The sequence below is a fragment of the Pollachius pollachius genome (assembly GCF_949987615.1).
Source record: "Pollachius pollachius genome assembly, chromosome: 17".
Lineage (NCBI taxonomy): Eukaryota > Metazoa > Chordata > Actinopteri > Gadiformes > Gadidae > Pollachius > Pollachius pollachius.
The window spans coordinates 16,187,453-16,209,778 of NC_136950.1; the positions used below are offsets into that span (position 1 = coordinate 16,187,453).

The following is a 22,326-nucleotide window of genomic DNA, read 5'->3' on the forward strand; positions in this document are numbered from 1 at the left end:
TGCCCACAGACAGGCTGTGGCTTCCTGCAGTCCTCCTGCAGAGACACGCACGCACACACACACGCACACACCTCAAATCACATTCAAATCACATTTACAATCTAGTATTTATCTTTCAAAACAGGGGATCTCGTATTCAACCGCTTCGCCAGAAGCCCAATCCTGGGCTCCATGAAAAGATGTTCCATCAGAAAATCCTTTTTACTTCTGCCTTAATGGAATTCTAAATGAAAGAGAATGGCGCCACTAAACAAGGGGCTGGTAGCCGATGATGCTCCTGATCTGTTGTGCAAGTCTACCGTGTCGGATCGTCAACAAGTGAAGCAATAATTCAGCTGACATTTTGGAGGAGCAGCCGTCTGCCGAGTCTGCAACATTGCCTCGATGTTTCAACATCCTCCTAATTTGCTCCAGAGAAAGATGGTTTACTTGTTTATTACCGCAGCAAAACGTAGAAAATGGAAGCCTACACAGAGCCCTAGCTCCGACTCTGCCGAGTGGCTCCACACACGGAAGACAACAAGGTCTCTAAAATTCAGCCCTGATCACTGCACGTTATATACTAACTGCACATTTTAATCCCATAACATCCATATTTAACTGTGTTTGAATTTTTTTTTCCAGAGCTCATCTTATAGGGTGTTTTTCCCCAGCTCCAGTCACCATACCTCTAACTTTAGTACCTTGGTCACAAATTCCCAGGACCAAGGAACTCTGATGCCTTTAAAACACTCTTGCCGTGACTCAGAGGCGGCCGGCTTCGCTGTTTAGTACCTGGCATTGGCCCATGTATGCCAGGGCCTTCCCTGATTGGTGGAGCTTGCAGAGGTTTGTGTGGACCACGCCGTCCGTGTCGCACACAGGGTCCAGCTGGCTGTCACAGCCCGCCGGGCGGACCACACACTCGTACTGGCGACAGGGGAAGTCGGTGGCGTCGCTCAGGCAGACACGGCGCTTAGGAACACACCTGGACACACGGACACCAAGGGTTAGCTGGTCACAAGCAGGACAATGAGAGCATTATTCATTCATTAGTCTTTAAAGATGTCTTTAAAGATTTAGTTCCAGCAAACCTTCACGTGTGCGCGTGTGTGCGTGTGTGTGTGTGCGTGTGTGTGTGTGTGTGTGTGTGTGTGTGTGTGTGTGCACATTTTTGTGTATTAATGCATGTGTGCTCATATGATGTGCATCTGTGTGTGTTTAAATGTGTTTGTGTCCATATGTGCATTTGCATCAATATCTGATGTTTAATACGACATCATGGATGTTGCCGGTCCGCGATTAAGAACAGGTTATTTAGGAAACGTTTTCATTTGAGCAACAGAGCTACTGGTGAGAAGTTTTTAATGCATCATAGAAACGCATTATTATCATCAACATTATATCCTCATAGTCTGCATGAAATGAAGTTAATAAAAAATGTACTTGAATTCAAATTTTTAAACGGTGCTTTTAAGGGCTAGCAAGGCCATGCAACTCCCCCCACCCACTACCCAGGTAGAAAGGTGGGGCCCCCACCCTTCTACCCTGTTAGGAAGGTAGGGCCCCCAGCCGTCTACCCTGGTAGAAAGGTGGGACCCCCACCCTTATGCCCTGGTAGAAAGGTGGGACCCACACCCTTCTATCCACGCAGAAAAGTGCCTCTTGAGTTTGATCAGCTTCTCACGGGTCACACTGACCTCTGGTTCTTCTGGCAAGGCTTGGAAGAGCAGGGCTCGGTGAGACGACAGTGGCCGTAGACAAACTGGTGGTCCTTGAAGCCCATGCAGCGCGCCACACAGGCACTGGGGTAGGTCCGGCCGTTCGTAGCGCACACCGGTACGAAGTGGTCAGGACAGCCGCACGGCAGACCTGTGAGAGGACAGTGAAATATCACCGAAAAATATGTACACCGAGAGGCGGCCAGACTCGGGTCGTCACTAGAGACTAGCATGTAGTTCCTCTAATGGCCTATAGGCGGTTCACTGCATAAACTAACATGTAGTTCCTCTAAAGGCCACTAGGTGGTTCACTGTAGAGACCAGCATGTAGTTCCTCTAATGGCCTATAGGCGGTTCACTGCATAAACTAACATGTAGTTCTTCTAAAGGCCACTAGGTGGCTCACTGTAGAGACTAGCATGTAGTTCCTGTGTCCACAGACAACTGCGAGGACGCCACTTCCCACAAACATTTGTGCGCACACAAACACGCACACACACACACACACACACGCACACACGCACACACACACACACACACACACACGCACCGGTGAAGCGCTGGCGTTCCTGGTCCGAGCTGTCCGGGTTGTAGCACTGTCTGGTGGAGCAGATGGTTTCCCCCGCGAAGCATGAGCAGGGGTGGCAGTCCACCCTGAAGGGGGTCCCGTGGCCTGGACCACAACGACAGAGTAAGAGGAGCCCCCCTGTAGAGCTGAAGGTGACTGTACCCTAACGTTCTGCTGCGTGTTGGTCCTATAACCAAACGTTAACGCCAAGACACTAGAATCGCCCCTTCCCTCCATCTCCTCCTTCTGACACGCCGGCCACGTGTTGCATGGTGCGCATCCGGGTAAGTGGAACTCATTCTCAATGCTTAAGAGGTTAAGTGGGGAGGAAGAGGAAGCCGATCTTATCATAAAAGGCCCCCACATTACATTCCTTCATTACTCCACATCTAAGAAAAGCAATGTGTGTGAGTGTGTGTGTGTGTGTTTGTGTGTGTGTGTGTGTGTGCGTGTGTATGTTTGTTGGTGTGTCGCAAACACACCACACATCTGCCTCTAATTGATGGTATTAATCCCCACCCTCCCTTTCAGCCTAACCCCTGGGATTTATTTTAGTGCAAAAGAAAATAAATCCTAAAGCAAACCTTTCCAGGTTCCAAGTAATAGATGGGGGAGTGATAAGGCGGAGAGGAAAACATTTTTTTCTGATCCTGGAAGATATTCTGCGACTGCTATTACGGTCGGTGTCCACCAGGGGGCGGAGCGAGCTCTGAGATGGACACTTTAGCGGATTCTGTTAGCGGAATTGGTTAATTACAAAGAAATGGTTGAGGAAATTACTTTATCTCCTAAAATAATAACCTAACTCTCTTCACAATCTCTTCACCCTTAAAATACATACATATAAAAGCATATTGCCAAGCTGTGCTCTGTCCCGTTTTTGTATTATTGCTGGGATGTGCAGCAGTGCCTACTTTTCCTCTGCCCTCCCACCACGCAGGCCTTGCTGGTGTCCACACAGGGCATCTCTTTGCAGTCCTCCAGGCGGCCACTGGCCCCGCACACGCACACCTCGAAGCAGTCCGCCTGGCCGCCCGCCCCCCCGCTCAGGATGGGCACCTGCAGCCGCGTGTCCATCGGGACCAGGAAGTCCGACGCGTCGCCCAGTTTACAGCCTGAGGGAGGGAGGACAGAGAGGCGTTGAGGGAAGGAGATGCTGTGACGCCCTCGTGGAGGAGGAGGAGGAGGAGGAGGAGGAGGAGGAGGAGGAGGAGGAGGAGGAGGAGGAGGAGGGCTGGGAGGCCTTCGACCGGAAGCCCCCCAGAACCCAACCGCCGCCACCCACACCCGGTCCCATCCTGAGGGCCGCATGAGGGACAGTCAGGCTGAGGGCCGCATGAGGGACAGTCAGGCTGAGGGCCGCATGAGGGACAGTCAGGCTGAGGGCCACATGAGGGACAGTCAGGCTGAGGGCCGCATGAGGGACAGTCAGGCTGAGGGCCGCATGAGGGACAGCCAACTTGAGGAACACATTAGGGACAGTCCCAGGCTGCGGTCCTCCACGGGGGGGGGGGGGGGGGGGGGGGGTTATACCTGGTACACAGAAGAAGGGCTGGCAGTTGTAGTCCTCAGGGCAACCCTTCCGGTTGACCTGACACAGGTGGTTGCTGGAACACGGGTTGGGGTTACACGGGTGGATGACCTCACCTCTGGCGCCGTTGGCTAAGGAGCTGGGGTCTGGGGTGTGTGAGGGAGAGGGAGGGAGAGACACACAGATCAATGAATTATACAACCTAATCTTTCCATAACTTTTTGAAGTCATGCGCTCGACGCAGGCTTGTTTTATAAAAGTAGGGATCACTAATAGGCTAGACAAAGAAGAGAAAAGGTGAATCTGCAATACACTCTGACCCACACACACACACTCAGTCAGTCAGTCAGTCAGTCAGTCACGCAGTCACTTGGTCACTGACTCACCACACACTCACACAGTCAGTCAGTCATTCACTCATTCACTCACTCTAACTCGATCACTCTATTACTCTTTCACTATCTCACTCCCTCCCTCACTCTTTCACTCTCTCACACCCTCACTCCCTCTCTCACACTCTCACTCTCACTCCCTCCCTCCCTCTCTCACTCTCTCACTCCCTCCCTCACTCCCTCTCTCCCTCTCTCACTCTCTCACTCCCTCCCTCACTCCCTCCCTCCCTCACTCCCTCCCTCCCTTTCTCCCTCCCTCACTCCCACACTCCCTCCCTCTCTCCCTCCCTCCCTCTCTCACTCTCTCACTCCCTCCCTCACTCCCTCTCTCCCTCCCTCTCTCACTCCCTCCCTCCCTCTCTCCCTCCCTCCCTCACTCTCTCACTCCCTCCCTCACTCCCTCCCTCTCTCCCTCCCACACTCCCTCACTCCCTCCCTCCCTCTCTCACTCTCTCACTCCCTCCCTCACTCCCTCTCTCCCTCCCTCCCTCACTCCCTCCCTCCCTTTCTCCCTCCCTCACTCCCTCACTCCCTCCCTCTCTCCCTCCCTCCCTCCCTCCCTCTCTCACTCTCTCACTCCCTCCCTCACTCCCTCTCTCCCTCCCTCTCTCACTCCCTCCCTCCCTCTCTCCTCCCTCCCTCACTCTCTCACTCCCTCCCTCACTCCCTCCCTCTCTCCCTCCCTCACTCCCTCACTCCCTCCCTCCCTCTCTCACTCTCTCACTCCCTCCCTCACTCCCTCTCTCCCTCCCTCCCTCACTCCCTCCCTCCCTTTCTCCCTCCCTCACTCCCTCCCTCACTCCCTCTCTCCCTCCCTCTCTCACTCCCTCCCTCCCTCTCTCCCTCCCTCCCTCACTCTCTCACTCCCTCCCTCACTCCCTCCCTCTCTCCCTCCCTCACTCCCTCACTCCCTCCCTCACTCTCTCACTCTCTCACTCCCTCCCTCACTCCCTCTCTCCCTCCCTCCCTCACTCCCTCCCTCCCTTTCTCCCTCCCTCACTCCCTCACTCACTCCCTCTCTCCCTCCCTCACTCCCTCACTCCCTCTCTCCCTCCCTCACTCCCTCACTCTCTCACTCCCTCCCTCACTCCCTCTCTCCCTCCCTCTCTCACTCCCTCCCTCCCTCTCTCCCTCCCTCCCTCACTCTCTCACTCCCTCCCTCACTCCCTCCCTCTCTCCCTCCCTCACTCCCTCACTCCCTCCCTCCCTCTCTCACTCCCTCCCTCACTCCCTCTCTCCCTCCCGCCCTCACTCCCTCCCTCCCTTTCTCCCTCCCTCACTCCCTCCCTCACTCCCTCTCTCCCTCCCTCTCTCACTCCCTCCCTCCCTCTCTCCCTCCCTCCCTCACTCTCTCACTCCCTCCCTCACTCCCTCCCTCTCTCCCTCCCTCACTCCCTCCCTCACTCTCTCACTCTCTCACTCCCTCCCTCACTCCCTCTCTCCCTCCCTCCCTCACTCCCTCACTCCCTCTCTCCCTCCCTCACTCCCTCACTCCCTCTCTCCCTCCCTCACTCCCTCACTCCCTCCCTCCCTCTCTCACTCTCTCACTCCCTCCCTCACTCCCTCTCTCCCTCCCTCCCTCACTCCCTCCCTCCCTTTCTCCCTCCCTCTCTCCCTCCCTCTCTCCCTCCCTCACTCCCTCACTCCCTCCCTCCCTCCCTCTCTCCCTCCCTCCCTCACTCCCTCTCTCCCTCCCTCACTCTCTTACTCCCTCACTCCCTCCCTCCCTCACTCCCTCTCTCCCTCCCTCCCTTACTCCCTCTCTCCCTCCCTCACTCCCTTACTCCCTCACTCACTGAGGTATCTGTGTAGGGGGATGCAGCTCTCCGGGTCGTCGACGGGCGACAGCAGCTCACAGATCCTCTCGGGGGTCTGGCCCTGGTGGAAGCGCTTCAGGTCTCCACACTGCGTCAGGATGTCCACGCAGTCCGATCTGAGGACACAAGATGGAACTTCTGCAGCTCTGGGACCCAAACACCACTCAAACCAAGTGTGTGCTCCTCTGAATCTGCATAGCCACCTCGTCCCTCCCTTCCTAGTTGCTGTATGCTATACGTCCTGGCAGTTATTGTACACACTTATTGTATGTCGTACTTATAGTACTTAGTTGTGTAGCCTCTTACCCTAGCTATCTTTGTTGTATACAGGGAATGGGTTAACCTAGCGATTGTTAGTGCTTGGCACTTGGTCCTATGAACATCCTTACTGTCACGACAGCGATCTACTTTTTCACTTTCTTCTGACAAATGTACTTATTGTGGGTCGCTTTTGATAAAAGCGTCAAAAGGCCAAATGCCCTGAATGTAAATGTAAATGCTCCTCGATGCGTCTTCACTTCCTATCCTGACATTCAATGAAGCCCCGAATGCTCTCTGGCTTAAGCGTTCAGGGGCTCACACTGTGGTAGTCTACACCGTTAACTTCTGCACGGTCTGGAGATTAGGGAGACTATCCCCGACCTTCTGCACGTCATCAGAGTACTGGTGATGAGATGCAGGACGGGTATGGTGATGTGAGCTACTCATCACTCTTTTGAGCTGCACTCCACACTACCAACTGCTTAAAGGGCCGGACACTTATTGAACTTGGCTTTATGCTGTTGCTAGAATCGGTTCTAGATATCAGTTTTCTTCATTCTTTGAATGTTTTGCCAGATATTGTAATGACAACAAAGCTCATTGTAATTGATTGTGTTCGGGGCAATGTGTTTCTGTCCTTCAACTGATAGTGGGCTCTGATAACATATGACCTCATTATTTACAGAAGTAGCGCTGGCAGAGAGAGAGGGAGAGGGGGGGCTAGGAAGTTAGCGTGTGGAGCGGTAATCCCCTCTTTCACTCCAACACAATGGCCGCCCTCTAGACAGTGTGTACTCTCTACATGTGAGCGTGTTTGTCCACAGGCTGGGGCCCAAAACAAAGATCATAGACGTTGCTGAGATGTGCTCTGGAATGTCTCTCATATATTTTCATGTGCACACGTGCATGCAAGAAACATTGCTGTGTGTGTGTGTGTGTGTGTGTGTGTGTGTGTGTGTGTGTGTGTGTGTGTGTGTGTGTGTGTGTGTGTGTGTGTGTGTGTGTGTGTGTGTGCTGACACACATAAGGGAGCTGTAAAGGTTTAGGGCAGTTGAAGGCAAAGTGACCTTGGTGGGTGTAGATATTAGCAACAAGGTTTCAAAGGCCCTGAGTCTGATCAAGGCACCGTGCGGACTGAGGACTAGGGGACCTGAGCACGTCACTGAGGGAACATGTGTCTATCATCACAAGCAGCAGCGGTCTGATATCCAGCAGCGCTCTGCTGTTAGAAATAGAAGACTATAGAATGTCATGATTGACCAATCAGAGCATTCGAAGTAGAGATGTTCAGATACCATTTTTTCCTTCCCGATACCGATTCCGATTCCGATTCCTGAACTTGAGTATCGGCCGATACAGAGTATATACCGATACAGCATTTAGCGTTGTCACTACTAATAGCATTTGTTCTTATTGAAGGGCTCTTTGACGATGACAGCAATGTATAGTCGGTTCACTTAGTATCTACATTTTTTTTCTTGAACTAGATTGTTTACTTTCATAATCTATAATATAATAATGCATTTGTATTATTGTAGTTAAGCGTGAGCATCCATGTTTTCCCACTTGGTAGCTCGAACGCACGTAGGTCGGAGATGACGCGTTTCCCACTCCGACTTCCCACCTCTGACCGTTAACGAACGTAGCATAACACCGTTATGCTACGAACCTGATGTTCTTTGCCTGTGTAGTAAATGAGCTAGTCATGTGATGGGAGCGGACCGTCACATAGATTGCGTACTCGCCGATTGCCAATACTGAATTTTAGGCCGTATCGGAGGAATTTCCGATAGCGGTATCGGTATCGGAACAGCTGTAATTCAAAGCCATGTCATACATGAGGGGCCGTCGTTGGGATATAAGGACGTACTTGCAGATGACACTCCCCCGGGACTTGCTGTGGCAGGGTTTGATCTGCAGAGCGCACGCCACCGCTGTCCACATCTCCGGCTGGCACTTCCTGATGTCCAGGACCGGGATGTTCATGAAGGGCATCTTGATCGTCCCATTGGACCACAGCTTGATGTCACTCATAGCGCCCTGGTCTGATTGGACGCTGCAGCTGCGGAACAGCTCAGTCGGCCTACAAAAATGTATTAAATTGATTAAAAGATGAACCAAGGTTTAAAATAAATAGACCAACAGAAATGTAATATCAAAATTATAAATAATCAGAAAATTACTTAAATCATAAAAATCTATTGTATTCACACCATAACAAAATGCAGCAAAGGACAGAGGTTTCGCTACATGGATCTGGATGGGAAGTCAAAAATCGATATTCCATATTAACATTTCAAGTGATAATCATTGTAGGTCCACTGGTTAAAGAGGTCCAATATCCCTGAGCTCACTGACACCCCCTCTGGCCTGAGTTAGCGACAACAGCACCAAAGGCCTTTAGGCTCAGCAGTGACATGACGACATGAAGAGAGAAACATAAATCCATTGAAACAAGTAGCAATCATGTCTCGAAGCCAGGAGACCATTTTGTTTAGTAATTACGACAACTAAACTAAAACGCTTTCCCAGTTGAATGATATCAGTAAAGGTGGAACCAGGAGCCTCCCGGGCCACCAATTTGATCAATCTGATTCCTTTGTTTGTTACCCATTAATTATAAGATTATAAAAACATCTTGCCTGAAGAGAGAAGCGAATACCAGAACTGCAACAAGTGTGTTACTCCTCTAAGTCTAGCAGGATGTGCCTTTGATGTCTGATTGGTGGGTTGGTCTCAAGTGACTCACCTAATTGGTAGGTTTGAATCGAGGGGGCGGGAGGTTCGCCAAAGACTGTTCCACTACTCACTGGCATATGGGAATGAGTGGCGGCTTTGTTTACAGTGCCAACCTCTAAGTATCAGTGTATATATATATATATGCGTGTGTGTGTGGATGTTTTTAGCTTACCCCCAACATGTTTCTATATTGAACGTGATAGTAAGTCCGGTTAGCTATCCTTTGCAGTCATGACTTTGGTTTGCATGGACTCCTCATCTCCATATGAAACCTATGAAGTCTTTAAGGCCCTATGTTCTATCATGTCTTCTACCTCATGATAGTGAATAACCCACTCAACCAATACGATCCACAGTGATTACAGAGCACCAGTGTCTCCTGACCCGTTGTTGTTTGTAGAGTGGTTAGTAACCCACTCTACCAATACGATCCACAGTGGTTACAGAGCACCAGTGTCTCCTGACCTGTTGTTGTTTGTAGAGTGGTTAGTAACCCACTCTACCAATACGATCCACAGTGATTACAGAGCACCAGTGTCTCCTGACCCGTTGTTGTTTGTAGAGTGGTTAGTAACCCACTCTACCAATACGATCCACAGTGGTTACAGAGCACCAGTGTCTCCTGACCCGTTGTTGTTTGTAGAGTGGTTAGTAACCCACTCTACCAATACGATCCACAGTGGTTACAGAGCACCAGTGTCTCCTGACCCGTTGTTGTTTGTAGAGTGGTTAGTAACCCACTCTACCAATACGATCCACAGTGGTTACAGAGCACCAGTGTCTCCTGACCCGTTGTTGTTTGTAGAGAGGTTAGTAACCCACTCTACCAATACGATCCACAGTGGTTACAGAGCACCAGTGTTTCCTGACCTGTTGTTGAAGTTGGAGCAGTAGCTGAGGCCCGTGCAGCCCAGCTGGCAGGGCTCCCGGACGTCGGCCAGGCAGGCGATCAGCTGCGTCTCCACCACGTTGTACTCACAGAGCTGGTCGAACTCCTGCCACGTCTGGCTGCCCCAGTTGGTGCTCACCTTCTGGCACATGTCCCTGGAGGAAGAGAGAGAATAGATACCAGTGAAAACAGCGAGGTTATGTTTAAAATGAAGCTCTGACTAGGCCAATCTGAGGTGCTCTGCTGACGTCCTGGTCTTCAACACGCTGCGAGGTGATTGGCCATACTTAAAGCTTAGTTGTGGTTCCACGTCGACACAACGCAAGGGGGTTTATGGACCAATTACGTCCTTGCGGACCCTCCTTTGTCCACCGCAAGGCCCTGACGTTTACCGCCAAAAAATTGTGAGCTTGCGTCGAGGCGAGGGCTGTGATTGGTCTGCTCACTTAAACCCCGACGCAGGACCAGAACAGGTTCATGACTGCATCGGAGCGTCTGTGTGGTCATTGCGTTGCGTCGACGTCCACGTCGACGCAACGCAATGACCACACAGACGCTCCGACGTATAACCCATAACTGAGCCTTAAGAGGCGTCTCTCACGGTGGCTACCGTGAGGCTGGCTGTACCTGCAGAGTGAGGTGTTGGCCTTGGAGCAGCAGTGCAGCTTGGCCCGGTCCATCTTGGCGGGGGGCAGGGGCTCCTCGTCCGGCTTGGCGGGGGGATGCGCGCTGCCCAGGAAGCACTGCCACATGGGGTCCTGGGGCAGCGGCTGCGAGCGGCACTGCTTGATCAGCCCCTCCATGATCTCCTGTTCTGTGCTCAGAGTCTGCAGGATCCGCCGGCACGCCACCTGGCAGTGGGCGTCCTCCGCCCGGTCACAGCAGTACAGGCCTGCACACAAACACAGGCTGCTGAGCGAGGGCGCAGGCGGGCTGAACCGGGCGTCAAGTAGGCTAACCAGGCCGCAAGTAGGATGAACCAGGCCACAAGTAGGATGAAACAGGCCGCAAGCAGGCAGAACCAGGCCACACAAGCTGGCTGAACCAGGGCAAGCAGGCTTAACCAGGGCAAACAGGCTGAACCAGGGCAAACAGGCTGAACCAGGGCAAACAGGCTGAACCAGGGCTAACAGTTTGAACCAGGGCAAACAGGCTGAACCAGGCCACAATCATGCTGCTGAACCAGGCTACACACATGCTGAACAAAGCCTCACGCAGGCTGAACCAGGCCACACAGGCCGCTGAACGAAGGACGCAAGCGGGCTGAATCAGGCTTACCAGACCACAACTAGGCTAAACCAGGCCGCAAGCAGGCTGAACCAGGCCACAGGTAGGCTGAACCAGGCCACAGGTAGGCTGAACAAGGCCACAGGTAGGCTGAATCAGGCCGCAAGCAGGCTGAACCAGGCCACAGGAAGGCTGAACCAGGCCACACAAGCAGGCTATACAAGGCTACACAGGCAGGCTAGATCACGCACAAGAGACAATCAGGCTACAGCAGGTCACACATGCAGGCTAAATGATGCCAGACCACAGGGCTGTTTAGAGGACATGAGTGAATCGACCCGTTCTTACTGTCGATGGGGTTGCGGATGGGGTACGACTTGGTGTAGTTGCCCACACAGCCGATGAGCTGGGTACTGTGGCTCTGGCAGTAGTCTTTGACGGCGTTGATCTGTGACACCGTGGGCGAGGAGTCCGTCCGGAAGATGGCCTGGCAGTACTCCCGGCAGGTGGTGTGGCGGCCTGCGTAGCTGCAGCAGGTGGAGCCCACTGGGAGACACACACAAACACACACCAGTTAGACCGGTGGAACCTGGACGCACACATACACACACACACACACACACAATCCTTCCACCATCTTTAGTTCAGAATGTCAAAACTTACTTTCGTTTTTTGTGATGCAGCTGTAAAGAGGTTTCTGGGGAGACGCAATTCATTGGAGAAATATGAAACACAATTATTAATTAAGATTACCGTTCACTAAAGTCAAATTTATTTATTTAGGCCTGAGAAGAAAGAGGGAATACAAATTAAAAGTGAGACAAATGGATATGGAGACAGACAGACAGGCCGATAGACTTGTGTGTGTGCGTGTGAGAGAGAGAGAGAGAGAGAGAGAGAGAGAGAGAGAGAGAGAGAGAGAGAGAGAGACACACAGACCAGATATGAAAGATATGACTTACCTCTGCATCTTTCTTACATATTTTTGTTATGTCATTTTTGGATGCGGCCTACAGGATTGAAAAGAAAAGGCATCACATGGCGATACAGGTGAGGACAGCTGAAGCTACACAGTATCCATGTTGATTGTATGAACAGCAAGACCGCTCAACAACAAGAACAACGTCTAGACGGCTTGAAGAATCACCTGCTTGCATTCCCTGCGACACTCCACTGACATGGCCAGCTCACAGCAGCCCAAGCCGACCCAGCCGTCAGACCTCCTGGACACGCCTGGACCAAAACAAACGCAGCATCAGTCACCATATAAGGTCAGAGCTCACCGCTGTGTTGTGGGGATGTGCGGAATACATGTTGACCCGCTACAAAAATCCCCAACTATGATCTGTATCACCCGTCTTTTTCTTTCCACTGATAGAAAAGATCCTGTGTTTTGTGTTGTTTTCGAAAAAAGAAAGTGTCTGTGTTATGAGCCATGAATATGAATACGAGATGTTCCGGTGTGCTAACTGCTTACCGGGAAGAGTGGAGTTGACGCAGATCCACAATTCATTCTATAGAACAACACAGAGGACACAGAATAGAATGAATAGTATATTTAGTGAGACAATTGAATGCACTATGAACATCCCTAATTTAACCATTCTTCATAACACATGCGTTCACTTGTTGTTCACGTGTCGTTTGTGCCCTTCATCACCTTATGAAAGTGATACAAAAGCAACAGTGTTTCTTCATGGATGTAATAAGGTGTGGTTGACTCATTTTCACTTTGGTTGGTGTTTTGGTCATCAAACAATATTCCCAGTATCCTCCAGCCAAATAACAAATGAAGCATGATTGCAAAGTGTGTGTGGTGAGGTGGCTGTCTTGTTGGAGCAGCCTCACCTGGCCCGAGTCAGACTGATTGGACTCTGGGCTGGGTGAGGCTGCACACCTTTGGTCCATCGACCAATCAATGCACACAGGTAACAGGGGACACATATATACCACCAGGTGTGACTGTGATTAGCCTTACAAGTCGTTTTGAAAATCTGCCCCATATGACATCACTAGTGGGCGTGTCCACCTAGATCTGTGCGGGATAGATCAATCTACCAGCCTAACCAGTGGACTGAAGTAAACGTTGCTCATCTATCCAGCACAGATCTAGGTGGACACGCCCACTAGTGATGTCACATGGGGCAGATATTCGAAACGGCTTGTAAGGCTAATCACACTCACACATGATGGTATAATATGTCCCCTTTAAACCAGCCATCACCACACACACACTCAAGGAACAACTACTCTAACTCTTACCATTCTACACACTGCAATAAAGCTGTTTGCTCAACATCCACCCTTGTCCTGGGTGTGGGAGGAGCCGCCTAGGTGGAGTGTAGAGCGAACACTGCTTACGATATATATAGCAGATATCTGAAGAACTCGCAAGTTAAATTGTTGTCGTCACATCACCAGCCACTTGACCAGACATTCAGGCATTATACATGGAAACAAACAAATGTTGTTGTGTGAATGAGAATAGATGGGAAAAAATAACCAACATAAAGGGCCGAATCCTTTGAAGCAATGTGTTCTCCAGCCCACGGTGTGTGCACACAGACCGATAGACACAGGCAGACGCAGACGCACACAGAGAAACAACTCAGAAGAACAAATCAACTCCCAAAAGCCACGTCTAATACATCACAGGTTACTGGAGGCAGGTCTGTACGGCTTGGCAAGAGAAGAAAAGAAATCCTTAACAGCCGACCAAAGAAAAGTAAAGTTTTACACAAGTTCCTAACGTGATCTGTGATGAAGGCAAAGGAGGCCCGGACACAACAGGGAGGATAATGTTTTAGATTAGCCCAGACTTTCAACCCATGCCAAGTTCCAAACATATGTTCTAGTCTGTTCCACAGCCAGGGTGCAAACCCTCGGCCGTCGAAGAGAGCACATCTCCACCTGTTTGTGTGTGTGTGTGTGTGTGTGTGTGTGTGTGTGTGTGTGTGTGTGTGTGTGTGTGTGTGTGTGTGTGTGTGTGTGTGTATGTATAAGTCATGAGTGGTATGCCTGCGTAACAGGTCAGTAATTCCTAACAGCCTCCTTTGTAAGTAGAATGGTTGAGGGGTGTACGACTGGTCATTGTGTGTGAATGCCTTTGTGTACGTCAAGGGGGTATCTGTAGTGGCGGCAGCGGGCCAGTAGAGGGCACTAGGGCGCCGCCCCACCACTCGCCACACATCAGAGAATAAGACCTTAACTGAATAAGACTGAGAAAATCACCTTGACATATGTCTATTCTTTCAAATGGCCACGGTGAATATTATATTTTAGTCAGTCACATGTTGATCTGCAATAAAATGTAGATTAAAACAAGTTACTGAGAGGTCTGGGGCACAAACTTGGCCCTTTGACTCTAAGTTGTCCAGGCTCAGTTCACTCCTCTTCAAGCCCAGAGAGAGGAGCTGGAGACTTCGTGTCTCTGAGGCTGAGGGAGCCAGGCCTCCTGCCTCATGTCTCTGAGGCTGGGGGAACGAGGCCTCCTGCCTCGTGTCTCTGAGGCTGGGGGAACGAGGCCTCCTGCCTCGTGTCTCTGAGGCTGGGGGAACGAGGCCTCCTGCCTCGTGTCTCTGAGGCTGGGGGAACGAGGCCTCCTGCCTCGTGTCTCTGAGGCGTGGGGAACGAGGCCTCCTGCCTCGTGTCTCTGATGCTGGGGGAACGAGGCCTCGTGTCTCTGAGGCTGGGGGAACGAGGCCTCCTGCCTCGTGTCTCTGAGGCTGGGGGAACGAGGCCTCCTGCCTCGTGTCTCTGAGGCTGGGGGAACGAGGCCTCCTGCCTCGTGTCTCTGAGGCTGGGGGAACGAGGCCTCCTGCCTCGTGTCTCTGAGGCTGGGGGAACGAGGCCTCCTGCCTCGTGTCTCTGAGGCTGGGGGAACGAGGCCTCCTGCCTCGTGTCTCTGAGGCTGGGGGAGCCAACAGACGGAGTGGGTCCTCTAACAGGGCAGCGATGGGGCCCGTAGCCCCTACATAGTTTCATATTTTTCTCTCTCCATTGTTTCATTTGTACCTCGGCTCTCTAGTTGTCCACAATGTTTAGTTTGCTGCCCTGAGCGCTGAGGCTCGGGTCTCGGAACTCACCATGGACACCGGGCAGTAGCCGGGCAGCCGCAGGAGCAGGTGTTTCAGACGGGACTCGCTCTTTATGGTCCCCAGCTGCAGGACGGAGAAAGGTGTAGTGTTAGACAATATTAAGGGATGGATCAAACATTGGTGTATGGACAGAAGGGAACAACGACTTATTACGAAGTGCAATTGAAACAGATTCATAGAATAAATGTGAATTGATGAAGACTGAAGGGCTGATTATGGTTCCACGTCGACCCAACGAAATGACCACGCAGACGCTTTGACGCAGTCGTGAATTTGTTTTGGTTCTGTGTCGGGTTTACGCTAGCAGACCAACCACAGCCCTTGCTGATGCGTCGCCTCGACGCAAACTTACAATTTTTGGCAGGCGCCGGGCGGCTCCTTGCGGTGGACGCAAGGAGGGTCCGCAAGGACGTAATGGGTCCGTAAACCCCCTTGCGTAGCCTCGCCGTGGAACCATAATCAGCCCTTTACAAAGTGACTTAAACGTCACTCAAATTTCCGCTGGTGTGCGTACAGATCTGTGACCACACGTCTTCCAAGTGCACAAAGCTGTAATATGTGTCCAGTGGGCATTTCTTTCCTCCTTTGGGTCTGACTGCCTCTTTTCTAATTACTGATTGATTGATTCATCTAGTTAAGCCCTGTTCTTCTGCAGCGGTCTGATGGAGGGCACCTCACTGGAGGATTAGCACCACCTACTGTTCAGCTCAATTTATAATATTTGCATAAAATTGGTGTATGTTAACGGCCATCAGTTGACATTTTCTTTTTCCAATTTACGCGTTTACCTTTGGATAGAAATTCCTCAAATGAGAGTGGAGGAAAGGAAGAGGAGGAGAGAGGCTGTAAGTAGAGGAGAAGGAGGAGGAGGGAGGCTGTAAGTAGAGGAGGAGGAGAAGGAGGAGGAGAGAGGCTGTAAGTAGAGGAGGAGGAGAAGGAGAGAGGCTGTAAGTAGAGGAGGAGGAGGAGGAGAGAGGCTGTAAGTAGAGGAGAATGAGGAGGAGAGAGGCTGTAAGTAGAGGAGAAGGAGGAGGAGAGAGGCTGTGTGTGTGTGTGTGTGTGTGTGTGTGTGTGTGTGTGTGTGTGTGTGTGTGTGTGTGTGTGTGTGTGTGTGTGTGTCTGTCTGTGTGTGAGTGTGTGTGCGTGTGCGTGTGTGTTCTTACCTGCTCACATGCTTCTCTACACACAGAGTGCTCAGGGGCATGTTGGCAACATGAAGGATCTGTAGAGACAGAGAGTATTATGGTATGGTTATGTTATATTTTCACTATGGTATGGTTATTATGGTATGGTTATGTTATATTCACTATGGTATAGCGATTATTTTATCTTCACTATATAATTATTATGGTATATTTATATGGTATAGTTATGATAGTATATTCATATGGTATAGTTATTATGTTGTATTCAATATATACTTATTATGGTATAGTCATATGGTATAGTTATTATGGTATATTCATGTGGTATAGTTATTATGTTGTATTCAATATATAGTTATTATGGTCTATTCATATGATAAAGTTATTGTGGTATATGGGTTAGCCCTAGCTAGCAAAGCCCCTTCACCATCACATAGGGTCTAATGTGTCTCTGTTGGCAGAGCTGTTCTCCTCACTCTGATGCTAAGGCTGCACAAATGGTCAGGTTTAGATCCATTATTGTACCTGTGTGATAAACAGGATTGTCCCAATGTATCCAACAGAGAAGATGATTTATTTGTTAATTACTTTGATGCGGGTCAGACCAAAACACTCACTCACTCATTCACTCCCACACACACACACACACACACACACACACACGCACACATACACACACACACACACACACACACACACACACACACACACACACACACACACACACACACACAGATCGTGGCTGACACTGTGGCGCCAAACAAACAGAGATGCCCAGTCTTCCAGTAAGCTGCTTCACAGACCATCTTGAGCACATTAAACAACACCTCTCAATGGCTCAATGTTATTAGATTGTTGGTTGTGTAATCTTGTGATAAAGTCTGTAGATGTTTTCCTTACCAATATTAAATACTTGTTTTCAAGATTTAGATGTGCATAGTTAATGCTGAAAGCCGATACCTGATGTTTGTGTTTATTGTTTGTTTTCTCTTGTTGCGATCCTCTAGAACCATCTGTTCAGACTTTCTTATTTTACATTCATAGAGTTTATTTTTGGTCCATTTGCGAGGGCTGTGTTTGAATGTCTGTTCTCTAGATGTTATGAGCAGTTCGTGACGTCAGCTGTTGAAAGGGGCTTTATGAATAAAACATATTTGTATTACTTTCTGACTGGTCTTTGTGGGACCCTCTTTAATGCGTCTCTCCTGTGGACCCCCTCCATGTCATGCTCTCCTCTCTCAGTTCCCTGAAATAATAATACGCTGTAAAATACCCCCCCCCCCCCCCCCCAGGAGACCGGGAATAACGCCGTCCACAGGCCACATCAAAGGAGATCCCCACACACATTTAGGAACCCCCTAACCCCACCCTAACCCCACCCTAATCCCAACCTAGGCCCAACCTAGGCCCACCCTAGGCCCACCTTATCCCCACCCTAGCCCCACCCTAACCCCACCCTAACCCCAACCTATCCGCACCCTGCCCCCACCCTTACCATCCGCTCTACAGCGCCCTCGATACTACAGTACCAGAGAGCATTGAGAATACATTCTTCATGTGCTCCTGGAGTACACCATCCTACAGGCATTCCCTTTCCTGAATTTAGTGATGGGTATAGTATCAGCTGTGTTAATAATAATACTATAACAATACTGCGGCCACTCAGTCCAATTTAAAGGCATGGATGCATGTGTCTGTCTAACCATAATAGAAACCTTGAGCTGGCCCAAGCTTAAAAATATATTTTTAAAATATATTTTTAAACATTATTTAAAAATAATGCTCACTCTTGGCATGTTACCACTCAAAATCAATCATTCAGCGCCGCTGTGGTGTAAGTTATACCACAGGGTTGCAGAACAGTTGATAATCAATAGCTTTAGTTTCAGATGATTCAGTCATTAACAGTATCTGTCTTTAACTCTGTCTTTAATGCTCTGTGCCACGGCCGTCCGCTGGCATGTGTGAAGCACATTGCCTTGATTTAGTGTTTCTATTTCTGTGTGCGTTTCATGTTGAACATCTGCTGCACGTGTGAGGGACTTAGAAGAACATTGTGCACAGTCGCATAGGAAAAAAAATAACAGAATAGAATAAAGAATAGATTATATAATAAAGTAGAATCCCAGAATTGTTATGAAGACAAATGCTTGACTTGTTAGAAGTCAACAGGGAGCAATCGAGTTAACAGGTATATTAAGTTTTTTTTATACTAAAATATATCTTCAGAATAAGAACAAGCAACACACTACTCACACATGTTAACAAGTTGTGGCTGCTATTCATAAGCTAGGTAGCCTCAGCATATTGCTTTTTTCCAGGGATAGGAAGTAGGACATTGGTGTTTGTTGAGTTACTATTAGTGTATAACTTGACACCATGAAAAAGACTAGCCTAGACTAGTAGGGTTAGGGTAAGGGTTAGGCCGTGACCCAGGTTAGTGTTATGGTTAGGGTTAGGGTTAGGCTGGGACCCAGGTTAGGCCACTGGGGTTAAGGGTTACTGAGGGTCCCTAGCCCTTTCCCTAGCCCTAACCCTAACCCTTCAGGCACAATAAGCAACTTGGGGGAAGCTGTAGGACTCACAAGCTAGTTGTTTTCCAGACGATCATTTGGTTTCTAACCCTAGCCCTAACCTCCAAAAACTCTGCTACAGGGAGGATCTGAAAACGTAAAATAACACAACATATCACAGAGAGATGAACCACCTCACACTCAATATCTGGTCAGGTACACGTCAAAAGGTACATCAATGTGTTCTATGTGTTCTCTGTGTGTGGTGGTTTGTTTGTGTATGTGTTCTGTGTGTGTGTGTGTGTGTGTGTGTGTGTGTATGTGTGTGTGTGTGTGTGTTTGTGTGTGTGTGTGTGTGTGTATGTCTGTGTTTGTGTGTGTGTGTGTGTGCATCTGTGGGAGTGTTTGTGTGTGTGTGTGTGTGTGTGTGTGTGTATGTGTGTGTGTTGTGTGTGTATGTGTTCTGTGTGTGTGTGTGCGCGCGCACGCGCGCACGTGTGTGTGTGTGTGCGTCTGTGGGAGTGTGTGTGTGTGTGTGTGTGTGTGCGTGTGTGTGTGTATGTGTGTGTGTGCTATGTGTGCGTGTGTGCTATGTGCTCCGTGTGTTTGCTGTGTGTGTGGATGTGTTTTTGTGTGTGTGTGTGTGTGTGTGTGTGTGTGTGTGTGTGTGTGTGTGTGTGTGTGTGCTTGCGTGCGTGCGTGCGTGCGTGCCTGCCTGCCTGCCTGCCTGAGTGTGTGCGTGCGTGCGTGCGTGTGTGCGTGTGTGTTGCTTCTGAGGGGGAGGAGGATGTGGGCCATTCAGTCATGTACAGAGCAAGGCTCCCTTAGTACTCCACTAACAAGCACTGGCCTCATTACTGCCCACACACACACAGACACACACACACACACACACACACACACACACACACTCAGCAGCACAGGTTGAGGGTGAGAGTGAGCATGGAATGGAATGCGGACCACACGGTTCATGGTGAGATGAATAATGACATCAGCCATCTGTAATAGCCTACAAAAGATTCTTTCTCTTTGTGTGTTTGCGTTGAAGTGACTTATTTGAGAGCTCCATTCCTCTGCCATGATGGTTCCATCTCTGAGCGCCGTATGTAGAGATGTATGTATGTTAGAGACACGTTGCACTCTCTGCATCTTCTATGTACTTGTAGTACTCTGTGTAACGTTATTACTGGTTATTACTAGCATAACTTGTATTACGTTATTACTTGTATGAAGTTATAATACTAGTGTAACGTCACTGTTCATGTACATCTGTGCAGTAATGTAACCACTGCACCCGCCCCCATCCCACACACACACACACACACACACACCCCTCTTACACACTTATTTTATGTTGTACCAACCATCTTGTAATGTCTTATCCTAGCTATCTCTGTTGTTTACAGGGAATGGGTTAACCTAGTTATTGTTAGTGCTTGGCACCTGGTTCTATGAATATCCTTACTGTACCGACAGCGATATATATATTGTTGTTTCACTTTCTTCTTACAAATGTGCTTATTGTAAGTCGCTTTGGATAAAAGCGTCTGCTAAATGCCCTAGATGTAAATGTTAATGTTACGAATTACACGTGAAAGCATGCATTGTTAGCAGTCCTTTTATTTGACCATGTTCATATTTGAAGAAGTACATCTGTGTTTCAAACTTCCAATCCCGGCAAGCCCAAGAGATAGTCCATCAGTTAGTGCACTGGTGGAGAAAGGTCACCTTTTGACCCCCTAAACCTAACCCAATTATAAGACTTTCAAATAAAATGTATGCTACACATGTGTCTTGTGTACTTTCCTGCGATTAAATTTAGTTGTAAATGGTTATTGCAGTTTGTTAACTTTAGAGTTATATCTGTGTGCCTTTTGGTTCACCCAGACCCATTTGGCTCTCTCTCTCTCTCTCTCTCTCTCTCTCTCTCTAACAGGAGAGATAACAGCAAGGCAACGCAGGCCCGACCGCAGGGTGCTACAACAACACAATGAGGCTGCTGAGTTTGTTGTTTTAATGTTTGTGTGTGTGTGTGTTAATGCTAAAAGGAGTGGGGGAACAAACCCTCCCCCCACACAGGCATCTCCTTACAACCACACGATGGCCACAACCATCTTCACATGCATCGGAGGTAGGACATCCCAAAATGAAAGCACTTCAACCATCTGGCTTCGCTGATTCGGACAACCTGAAGCCCAGGCTTTGCTCTGTGACTGTGGATCAAAAGTACGGTTGGAATTTGACTTTCTGAACCAGGGAACGTCTTTGGTTAATCATATCTGGAACATGATTAACATCGTTATGTTTCTCGTCTCTGTGCGCGGATATAAATATGTCAGCACCAACATCATCAAAGCAACTTTATCTGCTTTCAGAACTTGTATTTATGTTGGGGAGTAGCTACCTTTGAACGCTTATCAATGTTTAAAACAACGTGAAGATTCCACATTTCAAAGAGAGAAAGCCATGTCCACATTAGGGCTGATACGTTGGAGAACACATCTGTTGTTCTCTGTTTTTTTCCATCCACAATTCAGCTTTGTGTTCGTCCACCCACACACCTCCACAGTGGATCCAATGGAAAACACATTTCGTGGAACAGGGAGGCTCTGGATAAAGACCTGATGTAGTCTGCTCCTGTACTGTACAACAGGCTGAGTGCTCCACCTAACCCTTACCCTGATGTGGGGTTTAGTGCTCCCCCTAACCCTAACCCTGATGTGGGGTTTAGTGCTCCACCTAACCCTAACCCTAACCCTGATGTGGGGTATAGTGCTCCACCTAACTCTAACCCTGATGTGGGGTTTAGTGCTCCACCTAGTCCTAACCCTAACCCTGATTTGGGGTTTAGTGCTCCACCTAACTCTAACCTAGATATGGGGTTTAGTGCTCCGCAGGCCTAACCCTAACCCTGATGTCGGGTTCAGTGCTACACCTAACCCGTACCCTGATGTCGGGTTTAGTGCTCCACCTAACCCTTACCCTGATGTCGGGTTTAGTGCTCCACCTAACCCTAACCCTGATGTGGGGTTCCCTGCTGCGCAGGCATAACCCTAACCCTGATGTAGGGTTAATAGCTCCACCTAACCCTAACCCTGATGTGGGGTTTGGTGCTCCGCAGGCCTAACCCTAACCCTGGCCCTGACCAAAGCTAGAGAAACGTTGTGTGGCCAGACGTGTCCAAAGCTGTCACAGTAGAACCTCTTTAAAAACTTTAAATAAAGTTGAGATTGGGAAGAGGGGAAAGAGATGAAGAGGATCTAGAAATCTGGAGCCAGCTGGACCTCATGTACAGAATCACTTTATGAGGCCCTCATAACAACATATTGTCATCAATTGTATCGACTGTCCCTTTAAACCTCAAACAAGAGCCATTCCTCCAGGTGGACTGGTGAGAATAAATACCCTAATCTGAATATAAAGTGCAGGATGAAAATGAGCCTGTGT

General features: G+C 49.4%; 1 protein-coding gene across 1 annotated transcript in view; it reads right to left on the reverse strand.

Moving 5' to 3' along the window:
* reck (reversion-inducing-cysteine-rich protein with kazal motifs) overlaps positions 1-22,326 on the reverse strand; it is a 33,863-nt gene that overhangs the window by 5,801 nt on the left and 5,736 nt on the right. The window contains exons 2-18 of the mRNA XM_079754438.1: positions 16,385-16,443; positions 15,210-15,284; positions 12,602-12,638; positions 12,272-12,357; positions 12,087-12,134; positions 11,788-11,821; positions 11,473-11,670; positions 10,525-10,789; positions 9,879-10,052; positions 8,140-8,352; positions 5,988-6,124; positions 3,802-3,945; positions 3,183-3,383; positions 2,251-2,373; positions 1,680-1,851; positions 775-967; positions 1-35 (exon numbers count right to left, since the gene is read on the reverse strand). The exon at positions 1-35 is cut by the window's left edge and continues 176 nt beyond it. Of these exons, the coding sequence (XP_079610564.1) occupies positions 1-35; positions 775-967; positions 1,680-1,851; positions 2,251-2,373; positions 3,183-3,383; positions 3,802-3,945; positions 5,988-6,124; positions 8,140-8,352; positions 9,879-10,052; positions 10,525-10,789; positions 11,473-11,670; positions 11,788-11,821; positions 12,087-12,134; positions 12,272-12,357; positions 12,602-12,638; positions 15,210-15,284; positions 16,385-16,443 (2,194 nt within the window). The remainder of the gene's footprint in view (positions 36-774; positions 968-1,679; positions 1,852-2,250; positions 2,374-3,182; positions 3,384-3,801; positions 3,946-5,987; positions 6,125-8,139; positions 8,353-9,878; positions 10,053-10,524; positions 10,790-11,472; positions 11,671-11,787; positions 11,822-12,086; positions 12,135-12,271; positions 12,358-12,601; positions 12,639-15,209; positions 15,285-16,384; positions 16,444-22,326) is intronic.